Raw genomic sequence first — 11,614 nt, 5'->3', positions numbered from 1 at the left:
ACCAGTGGAACTGACTTGTTCCCAAACGCAAATCCATTTCCCGAAAGACAAGGTTTCAACTTAGCATTACATGCACCATAGAAGCAAGAGGTTTTACAGACTTCTTTAGCTCCATCTGCAAGACACCAGTGTAAGAGCTGCCATGTATGGTGGAGGGAGTGGGAAAAATATAATTGAATCAACACCTAGAGAGGCAGAGAGGACAAGGCTGATCCACTAGCAGGTCTCAGCAAGAAGCAGGAACGAGTTTCTGTGCAACACAACTGTTTTGGAGAGGGAGAGGAGGTTACTCCAACACTGGTTTAATCTTACCCCATAAACGACCAAAGTGATATGTATAGAGAGCAGTACAGAAGAAGCAGCTCCCCCAGTTATACAATCTTTTATCCAGTTCCTCTATGCATGGAGTTACTCCCTTCAAAGCTTTCAAACTTTTGTTATCCCACAGAGCTACCGAAGGAGGAGTAAGAGAGAAGCTCATATCACTTTCACCCATCACATTCAAGCACCCAGGGACAATGCCATTAACAATAACCCCACCTGACAATTCTTTGGTGACAGTGAATTCTCCTATCCTCCCACAGCCCCAAGTTAAGAAATGCAGCAGGCATTTTATTAAAAATCAGTATACAGTGTTTATGACAGATCTCACTAGTAGTTCCATATTTCCTGTTTTATAGACTACAGCAACCAGAGGATTTAGAGTCAGTAGCATAAAGAAACCAGGTTATTCTTTCATTTCAAAAAATTAACATTGTCCCCATGCTTCCAAGAAAGCAGTGTCTGTGGTCAATCTCTCTTTCGTTGGACTTCATCTCAGAAACAAGAGTTTTCAACATCATTTTGCAAGCAAATCTTATCTTTATGAACATAGTTACTCTGTTTGCTTTATCATACAGGGCAGGCAGGGGTCTCTAAAAAGCCTCACAGCGCTACAACCTTAAAAGGTCTCTCTGACAATTTCTTCTGTAATTTACCTTCTAGAATATCAGAAACACTTAAGAGATCTGTTTAACTAGTTGAGTTGGAACTAGGGTGCGGAGGGTCTGATTTCCAAAATTTGGCAGAAAGATCATCCATGAATTAAGTTCTCCAACGGCTGCAGGAAGTACACACGGGCTTTCTCCAGGCTCTCTCAAAGCATCCAGCAGTGCTGCAAAGGGGCCTTCGTATTCATGCCCTTGTTCCCCCTTTCAGTTACTACAGCTGTTCGGGTTTCTGCTGGCTGCTTCCTTCCCTCCTCAAGTCGTCCAAAGCACAAAGCAGCCTCAGTGGTGTAATAGCAGCTTGGCACAAGCAGAAAAAGTCCAGCCAGCAATAGATTTAATTTATTAAGATAAACATGGTCTAAGGCTCCACATTATTTTTTTAAAAATAAACACAATAAGAAATATGAAACAAAGTGGCTTTGCTACGTGTAGGTCAGGTTCAGACGTTCTCAGAAAGATCTTTTCAACCGTACGAAATACTCTTTCCTTCTCACCCCCACCAAGGGGATGGAAAGACAGTTCACTTCGTAAGATCAGCAATGTCCCTGCTGCGCGCCTTTCAACATTTGGCTAACGCTACCTCTGCCACCCTTCTGGGCAGATCACAGCCTTAAGAGCACTCCTGCAAAGGAGGAGCAGAAAGGAGGTGGGGCAGGTAATTCAGTCTTTGAAACAAACATCTAAAAGGCTTGACACGATGACTATGTTGACTCCATTACTTTAATGGTTGTTCTTTGCTGCTTCTTTAGCTGCAATGATCAGAGGAGTGAGACTAGACAGAGGCTTTGCAATTTTCAGGAACTGGTGCTAGGAAAGAAAAAAGAATAAAATAAAATAAAAGGTTAAATTGCTCAGAACGTGCCCTAGAAGTCTGGGGACCCCAACAAAGTACTGGCACCTAAACCCATATGAAGTCTAATGACCTACTCTAATCCCCAAACAGGTGAAACCAAGAAATTTGTTATCACTACCAACTTTTTGGGCTTGCCTGAACTGATACACATCTTTGCACTCAACGCAAGCTAAATTCTCCAATGTTTGCATACTTTCAAGATCAAGTCAAAACTCAGCAAGTATCCCTGGGGGAGTATGAATTCATGTAAAATCTAAAGTGAAATTCTGTGCCGAAGGAAGGTGTACTGAAAACAATCTGTGCAGCTCAAACAGAAGGCACAGGGCTTCCTGCTGAAATCAGCTTGCATTTCTCTCTGTCATCATTCTCACTGCCTTGGCTTTCTACAGGTATTAGAAATCTGCGGAACAGAACTGGGTTTTGGGACAGCCAGCACGGAGCTTGCAACACAGAACCATTCAGTCAGTCTCCTATCCAGGGTGCTCTGTTAAGTAAAACAATATCGATCATCAAGCATACAACACCCTGTACGTGCTGTCACCAAGTGCTTCATGCAGAACCTAGTGTGTTTGTTGTTCTGGAGGCAAGTTTTAAAACACGGCATCTGCAACCAAGGAAAAATTTTCCTGTATCCAGCGTAAGCGGAAAGCTTGTAACACTCCGACCTTCCGAGGAAGTCAAGGTTGAGGACAAAGAGACTGACACTCAAAACAGCTATTAGATGAGAGTGAAGGCATATAAAACAAGTCCACAGGACGTTGTGAAAACAAAGAACCACCATGAAGAACCATGTCCCACAGCCCTTCTGAGCATTAGAAGGGATCCATCACCCAAAGCTGTATATTAGAATGCAGTTCAGAGATGGAAAATCAGAGGCCAAAAGATAGTTAAAGGCAGGCAGAAATGTTCTGCTTCTTGGAGCAAGAGACCATTTTTCACTGTAACATTACTGCTGGCTCAAATTTTGGAGGTGGAAAATCCAAGACAAAAAATGGTCTTTCAACTGCTGCCGTTCTGCCAGCGATTAATGCTTTACTGCAGCCGCAGAAGGCAGCAACACAGTGAAAGCCGAATCCATTAGATAAACTAGGAGAAAGAAAGGAAAGCAACAAAGGGATCTGTCTCACAGTTGGGGTATGATGGCACCTGATCACATATTTATTTTACAAAGAGCTGGACACATTTTCCACCCCCATGGCAAGTGTGACACAAGGAACACACAAACACTCCTCATCTGTGTTGGTAAAGTCTGACAGCTTGGCCCTCCACTTTCATCAGGAGTTTAAGACAAAAAGAGCAGGTTTTCAGTGACATAACTAAGCGTTTCTCCCAAGTTCTGTGCCATCACCTCTGCTGTAAGGGACAGCATCTGGCAAAACATGGTAACTCCACTGAACTGCACCAATTATTGCAAAGCACGTGCGTTTCAAGGAGACTTGGGATCCCTCCACCAGAAGAGAGACAACCAGAACATTTGACAGCTGGAAGCCTTGCTGCTGTTCAAACTAGAACAAGCATGGCCAGAAGACGCCAACGCATACAGATATCATGGTGAGCTCTATGAAGAAACCATGGGAACTAACAGTCTCAGCATTTGGCAGGCTTGGGACAACGATTTTTTGAGGTTGGTTACAAAGCATGTTGCGCAGCTGCTGCAGATAGCAAGCAGAGCACAAAGAGGGAGTACTCTGTTAATGCTTCAGTGTGGATTTCGGGATTTTTTTTGTTTGCCTGTTTTGCAAATCACCTTAGCTCTGCTTACGCCTTCAGCTGACGCAGTATTAAAGACCCCAAATAAGTTCTCCCCATATGCCTGGCCTCGATCTGAAATGTTCGATTCAGCCCTACTCCCCAGCATTTACCTGTAGCAACTCTTTTGCAGAACCTCTCTTTTCCACATCCATTTCAAGACAGCGGTTTAGGAAATCTCGGAATATGGGTGAAAGCTTTTCCGGATTCTGCAGTTCTGGAGTCCCATTAGTAGCAATGAGATATAGGGCCTAAAGCAAAACAAGCACCAGAGAAACAGGAGGTTATGAACACAAGACTCCATATCTGAATTACAGACACCCATTTCTCCTCTCCGTCCCCCCAGTTCAATGAAGAAAGAAAAATTTATCAGGTTGATTAATCAGTGCTTCAGTTTCAGCAAACAGAATAGCTGCCTGCCCTATTTTTATGTGGATGGGATCCAATCCTTTATTGTTTTACCCATGTAATCTGGGTTTGGATCCTGCAGTCATCTCAAGGGATTAGGAGGACAAAAACAGCATTCCAGACTGTGTTTACATAGGGAAGTTAACTGGCACGGCTCTACCAGTGTTAGTCTCCTGCAAAAACTATATCCTCATGGGAAAGGTCCCCCTGAATACATAAGAGATTTAGTTCTGTCAGTACTTCCCCTGAGTGGGCAAGGCCTAAAAGTTTAGTCCTGTAAAAATGTGATTGGCTTGGAAGATGTTCAGCAGATCCTTAAGCAGCATTTATCATCCTGCAGAAACAAGTAGTTTTGACACTGCTCTGTGATGATGCATCATCCCCGTGCATGCATGCACGCACTGTTTCTTTGAGAATCAAGAAACTCAAACTTCATCCACTTCAGCATTTCATGCAAGCAAGAAAACTTCCTGTGTGGATTTTAAAAGGAAAAGGAATTAATATGCAGGCCTTTTGAATACACCAGATTGCTCTCATGGGAGCAGTCTGACAGCCTGGGAACTGGAGCAAGTTGAGTTAAAAATGAGGCCACAGCACTGAGTTACTTAATCATCCTCATTTACCTAAAAGCCCATTTTCTTTCCTTTCACTCTGCTGCTGTTCTTCTCTCCCCAAATCTCTTCCAATGCAAGAGAGGGAGACAAAAGTTAAACAAAATTCATCTAACCCCCCTCATCCTGTTTAGCTGAGGAAGAAGCTATCATCCTGGCTTGCATTAGGAGCAGCTACATCCCTACAAACCGACAGGATCTCTCCTTTGCTCTTTAGTTTTTAACGAAAGGGAAGGTATCAGTGGGGTTAAACCCTTCTTAAAGACCTCCTAAACTTTGAGCTTTATTTCGAGCATGCAAGGAGGAACTGGAGATATTCCTGTGCTTTCCCTGACAATCCACCAGCAGGAAAAGCCACGTTTATAGAAAAGTGACAGGTGCCATATTTTCAGATCCAAGGATAACTCTCTTCCTTGCTCGTGGGGCACAAGGATTCGAGAAGCCAGCTGCTTGGGTTCCATAAGGTGCTCTTGCTGTCTCTGTCAGCCTCTCCAGAATGTGGAAAAACATGAGTGCACGTGATTTAACTCATTAGATCCTACCAGAGAGACTGCATCAGCATGTGCTACACCTTAGAGGACAAATCAACTACTGCAGCACAGGGAGAAAACCCACACCTATGCTCTCTAGGACCAGCTACGGCTTTTAATCCAAACGAGCTGAATCTTCTCGCTGCAACATCTAAGGAGACAGGGAACGTGGGGAAACCACATGGGAGGATTCACCTGCCTCATTTATAGCCTTGTTTAGTTGAAAGGGTCAGTGAAGACCTAAGGCACAAAAAGGCTTACTCTCAGGGGGTTCTCATTGAGGTAGGGGGGCTCTCCTTCAATCATTTCAATGGCCATGATCCCTAGTGACCAGATATCCACTTTGGGCCCGTACGCTTTCCGGGTCACCACTTCAGGTGCCATCCAGTATGGGGTTCCCACCATGGTGCTGCGCTTGCTCTGCTCAGGAGTGATCTGGGCACAGAAGCCGAAATCAGCTGAAACAACAAAGAAGGGAGAAGAAACAGACTTAGAAATCAGCAAGTTTCTCCAGCAACAATACTTATCGATGCCACAGCTGTAGGACACGCTAGCATGCTGCACTGTCTGGTGCGTTGCTGCTGCAGCTCTGAAAGGAAGGGTGGTTTTGTGGCTAATACAGAAGATGGTGTTGAGAAGTAAGTTTCTAAATATGACTCATTGAGGCCATCAGGATCAGAGAGGCGCTGACTTGTCAATTTGAACGATGGGGATGAGTAAATAGCCTTATATGGATGTTGAGAGACTTGGCTGTGCTTGCGGTGTCAGGCAGTGGTAATACACTACACAATATATGGTCTAAAGAGTGTTCGGGGATATGTAAAAACAGAAATCAATACACAGTCTGATCTAGATACCCCAAAAAACCCCACTGTTTTGCCTGGTGATATTTTTGGTCCCAGGAATATTACTTCCTCAGTAGATACACCATCCCTCAAACAGAATTTGCTTTACAGAGCAAACACTGTGTTCAAAGTAAATTTAATGTACCTAAATCTATATTGATTTTAAGCAGACAGAAAGATGTAGAGCCTTTGCATGAAGACTGCTGAGCCCTATGTCTTACTTATGTTTTCCTTGCCAAAGGAAAACTAATTCTGTTGTTGTGAGGCCAGCAGAGTCCACACAGCAAGGTGCAGTGCCCAGCCTGACCCCCTACGGCACTGCAGGTTTAATTTTAGCCAGAATGATGAAAATTAAGCTGATCCCCAACTGAGTTTTCATCAAGGGTAACAAGGAGGAAAAGTACATATGGTTCATAAACAGAGCAGTTTTCTAGCAGAGCCAATAAGAAACTCATGTCCAGAAGGTTACTGCATCATATCCACAGGGAGTTTTCTAACTTTCAGCTACAGCCAGGTACCTGCATATCGTGCTCAGAGAAGTTATTCCATAACGAACAGAGCGCTTTGGCCCTGATCAGCTATTCATCACCTAATACTCCAGAGATCTGACTGTACTTAAGTGCAGCTTTATTCTAAAAAGCAATTGTGTGCAAAAAAGCACTTCTTACTCAGCAAATCTGCACTTTGTGAATTTTGAGTCATATCTGCTGTTACTGCCGACAAAAATAGATGTATTTATGCTGGCTGGCTGCTAGCCAACAGAACCGTCAGGGAGAGCAAAAGAGCACAATCCTGTTAAAGCTATACGTGGAAGATAATTGTTCAGTGGTTTTCAGACTTATCTCTGAATAAGCAACCACAAGCCTAACAGTTAACCTGGCACCGGAGGGGCAGAACAGTCTCAAGGTCTTCATTACCGCTGATAAAACAGGAGCGAAAGAACATAAGAGATCAGTCTGTTAGATTTAATATTTTCTAGTTACATTACAATTTCTAGTTGTATTTTCTAGTTTTCAGCTCCACTCCCCCTCCAAGTACTGACAGTATTTCCCACGCTGAAGAGAGAGCTCACAAATAAGACCTGTGACCCTACATGTTCAAACTCAGCTTTCTAGACTGGAGTTGGATTCAAATTCTGTTATTTTAGTCAACAAAAACAGATGGCCCAAAGCAAAATGAACCCCAAACTTCATTTCAAGTCCGGTATCAATTCACAGGGATTTACGCTTGCCAACATCCATTAAGAGAGATGCCATAGAAATACCTACAGGAGCATTTCTACAGTCTCCTCATTGCCACAATATCAGGCACCTCAAACACCCAGGTCCCCAACAGGCCTGGCTCTAAGCAGATAACAGGACTGTTAGTTCCTGGGTTGTTAATTAAAGTCATCACCAGCGCTGTTCCCTGCTTACTTAGTTTGACAGAGCCGTCCATTCCCAGCAGGATGTTGTCACTCTTGATGTCTCTGTGAATAACTTGGTTTGAATGGAGAAATTCCAGAGCCTGGAGACACTGGGGGCAAAAAAAAAAGTTATTTTTATTGTTCATGAAGTTATTCAACAGCTATGATTAGCCAGCTAACGGACTTCAACAACGGGCATTTTCAGTAGCAAGGGCTCATTTTCTTAGAAGCTTTTCTAGATCCACACAGAACGTGCAGGGCTACACAGAGATATCCCACTGGGATCATCAGGTCCTAGGAGGGCAGATAAGTCCCAAAAGCTCTGGAGAATGGGTGTAACCAACAGGATCCCAACCCCATTTGGCACTGCAGTCCTTACTCAAGGGTGTTTCAGGTGTAGGCTGTAACCTCCCAAATTAAATCCGTCGTATGAAAAACACACCTTCTGTAATTTAACAGTAAAGCAGCTATCCCTGTGGAGCCAGTGACATGTCATGAAAAGCCCGTGTCCCCTTCCTGACCACAAGTCGCTCTGAGCGTTGAGTGCAGCTTTACCTCTCGGCATACAGCCGCGATTTGTCCTTCGTCCATGCAGGTCTCTGTCACAACATCTGTTAGGGAGCCTCCTGCCAAGTACTCCATGACTACCCACAGCTCTTCTCCTACAAGATAACTAAGAGCCCAAATCACGTTTTAAAATAAGCAAGTATCAACATGCCCCCATTTGCCTAGTCAGAATGTTTTAAAGCTATTCTAGGAGTGCAGGGAAGCCAGGAGGCTTGAACAGCACGTTTAACAGTACTCGCGCACCGGGTACCAGTGATACTCTGTACATTGGGGGATGAGATCACAACCTGAAAGAACAGAGGGAAGAGTGGGTGCAGTGGGTTGAGGAGAGAACAGAAAAGAGGTAATGGGAGAGCTGGCTCCCAATTTTCTCAGCCATAACAGCAAGGCTGACTTCTTCTGCCATGCAGAAAGCGTAGGCTACGATGGACACCTGAGCTTGCAATTCCTGCCGCGACAGAAGAGGAAGAGCTACTACAAGGAAGGGGTCTGAGCATGCAGCCCCGGACAGCAGGCACATAGCACAGCTTTTGAGGATGCCTGCATCAAAAGAGGTGGCTGTGGGTTGGTGGCTGTGGGTTGGTGGCTGCCTTGTTACCACTGGCATCCTGCTGGCCTAAGCAACTGCCTGTTTTGCCTAGGCACAGGGTCAGTCCCAGGCGACGCACCAGATGGCTGAACAACAGTGAAAGAGCACAATGTCTGAGCATCGTACATCTGAAATTCCATCAATCATTTTTTATGCTGCCAAGCTAGCTTGGGATTTTGTCCAAAAAATTCAAAACCATTTATAAGGGCAAATGGAACATCCTGCTGGATTTAATAGCAATTCTACAATTCTACAGAGGAAGGGGGGGAAAAAATGGAAAGGCTAGAAGAACAAGTTTTGTCCAAAAAGGCCAGCAGGAAGACGGGCAAGTTTTCTCAGCCATTTGGGATATTCTTTCCTTCTGCTGCGAGTGCATGTGTCCTTCTGTCTAGAGGCAGACTCTTGGGATGAAGGCTCCACCATTAGCTCACGTAACATGAAGAAAGTTGCCAACCATCTCTGCCTTTTTGGGCCCATCTAGAAAAAATTTGGTGCAATCTTCCACTACAGATACCTCAGTACAAGACACGCCTGAAGGAAGGGACCATCAGCTTGAAAAGTGTAAAGCACATCTTCTCAGCCTATCCCCCCAGGTCAGCAGATAGGTGAGCCAAGAGAATCAAATGAAAAGCTTCTGCTGACTAATATTACAGTTCATCGAGCAGCAATTTGGTTTGCTCAGAAACACTGATCCTGTTGAACAGTGAGTTTGCTAGGAGCCAAAAACAAAAAGTAGGAGAGGCTCTAGGGAACAATTAGCTCGAAGGCAACTGCGAAGGAGCAAGAGGTTATGAAGCCTGGCCTGGCATGAAAAGTAGACTGAGTTGACTGAGACGCTGCAGAAGTGGGCAGCAGGGTGGGCTTTTGCCTCAAAAAGCACACGCTGCCAACATCAGAGCTGATGAGGGGGAAAAAAAGAAAAAAAAAAAAAGACTAGAACAAGAATTGCAGTCTGAGCTGGGCCTGGATGACAGAACTATTACCGTTATGGATAGCTTTTAGTATTAGAGACAAAGACGTTTTCTCAGTTTAGTGATGCTAAAGACTGTGTAACAGGATGTCTGAAGTTTCTTTCAGTATACAGAACCCAAGGACATGGGTCTATAATCCCAGAGCAAACAGGTCTCCAGCTGCGACGCAGAAGAGAAGCTGATGCACTGGCAGTTTTTTTTTCTGGCAGTACAGACCCTAGCAAGGCAGCATCACCTGCGCAACAGTTCTTCAAAGTGACAGAGGAGCAGCAAAATTGCTTTCAGAAACTCTCCTGCCAAGCCTATGCGTCATCCATGTTCTTCTGATGGGCTCTGAAGGACACTGCATGCAGACCTTTCCTTCCTGCCCCTATTTCATTGCTTCTTTTTCATCGTTCTTGCCAAACCAGGCTCTCTCCAGATCTTATCAGTGCTCCTTCAACAAATCAGTAGCACCCTGGAAAACTCAACGCTTCCCTTCATTGCCACTGGCACCCTACGTAGCCCAAATCCACTTGCATGGATGGGGGAAGAACAGGGTCCCCGTTCCTGCGTGACAATCTCAGGCTGCGCAAGCTGGCAGCAAGCTGGTATCTCTCTGCAGCCAAAAGGGAGGGAGAGAGCCAAGGATCACACTGCGAACCAAAGCTGCGCCACGAGCAGCCCAACGCACGTGCCAAGACCCAGGCACCTCAATAATCGATAGATCCGACGCAGCATGCAGGGAAGTGGAATTAACCAACTCCCGCTGAACAAATGTAATTTCAGGAGGCAGGGTGGTGCCGTCTTTGGGATCTTTTCAATCTCCCACCACAGCAGAGACCGGTTTTAGTCACTGAACTGCCTGTTGCAGGTGTTCCTCAAAATCACTCCATGACCGGTTCCTGAGGCATGACCAGAAGTCAGTACACCTATGTCCTGCTCCCCCTGTGACATCAGGCATATTGTGGTGTCACACCTTGTCACACAGAGTCACCTTCCAAAACAAGGCTGGCAATAAAAGCAAGCTGATGAAAGTCGTGGCAGAAGAGGGTGGCCTCCAGCTTTCTCCTCATCCATCTGAAGAGTGGTACTTGCTCCTCTAAGATATTACCCAGCTTCCACTTAGATACCTTAGGAAGCTGTCCCCCAACTGCCAAACCCTTCCTATCAGAAACGCACACCAGTCATAGTCCTAAACCTTGTCAGTCATAGTCCTAAACCTTGTTTATGGATAAACGCATAAAGCCCCATAAAATTTTGGTTTGCTCAGAAAAGCAAGAATGTCCATTACAGATTTCTGCAGCAGTGACACCACTCCAACACCGCCACGTACGCAAGAAGTTAGTCTAGAAAGAAAATAGTGTTTTCTTTTAGCGTTATTGTGTCATACATTTTCAGCTTTATACACTGATTTTCCAACCCTGGTTGAGTTTAGGGTTGCGAGGGGAAGGGAAGTGCGATTCCGTAACAGTGGCTTAAAATGAGGATTTGTGGCATTTATTACACTCAGGACAGCTCTTCAGAAAGAAACCAAAAGGCAAGTCTTTGCTTTGCCTAATGCTCAGCATCTAACTTTGGATGCCTAAATCGAGAAGCAGGTCGCCGAGGCCCTCTTTCACACAGTGGGAAAGAAACAGGCACCTCCAGAAAGCAGTTCTGCCTAAATAGCTGCTTGCTGCACAGGAAAGCTAGCGTCACTGTCTTCAGAGCTGGATACTCCTAAATTCAGCTCCTAAGTATAGCTGAATTAGGGCACGTCGCTATCTTTAGCTTCACATCATACCTCGGTGCAACACTGGCCCGTTACACTGCAGCACAAAACCGGGCTGAAGCATAAATGCAGTTCCAGCATAGCGATGTTTGGAGATACTAAACCTTCTCCTAACTATCAAGAAGTAGGCCATGCAGGTCAAAGAGGAGGAAGTACTGAAAACTCTTGTATAAGAAGAGGACCCGAGGTAGAGAAAGGCCAGAGGTCTGGTCTGAAGAGCTGATAAACATCTTGCAGCTCCTGTTAGGTACTTGAAAGGAGACATGCTGTCAAAAACAGAGCCACAGAAAAGAACCCAGGTCCCACAGCGGCAAGCGCATCCTCGTTCCTACTGCCTTCTGTAG

General features: G+C 45.0%; 1 protein-coding gene across 13 annotated transcripts in view; it reads right to left on the bottom strand.

Annotated features, from left to right (window-relative positions):
- Nucleotides 1-591: 591 nt before the first annotated feature.
- PAK1 (p21 (RAC1) activated kinase 1) overlaps nucleotides 592-11,614 on the bottom strand; it is a 73,959-nt gene continuing 62,936 nt past the window's right edge. For all 13 annotated transcript variants that reach the window (XM_068930678.1, XM_068930679.1, XM_068930683.1 and 10 more), the window contains 5 exons: nucleotides 7,946-8,063; nucleotides 7,401-7,500; nucleotides 5,402-5,598; nucleotides 3,705-3,842; nucleotides 592-1,796 (listed from right to left, as the gene is read on the bottom strand). In XM_068930678.1, the coding sequence (XP_068786779.1) occupies nucleotides 1,710-1,796; nucleotides 3,705-3,842; nucleotides 5,402-5,598; nucleotides 7,401-7,500; nucleotides 7,946-8,063 (640 nt within the window). In that variant the 3' untranslated portion in view covers nucleotides 592-1,709. The remainder of the gene's footprint in view (nucleotides 1,797-3,704; nucleotides 3,843-5,401; nucleotides 5,599-7,400; nucleotides 7,501-7,945; nucleotides 8,064-11,614) is intronic.

The sequence above is a fragment of the Struthio camelus genome, chromosome 1 (genome assembly GCF_040807025.1).
Source record: "Struthio camelus isolate bStrCam1 chromosome 1, bStrCam1.hap1, whole genome shotgun sequence".
Taxonomy (NCBI): Eukaryota; Metazoa; Chordata; class Aves; order Struthioniformes; family Struthionidae; genus Struthio; species Struthio camelus.
Note: the sequence above shows the minus strand (reverse complement) of the source record. Positions and strands in the feature narration are given on the sequence as shown.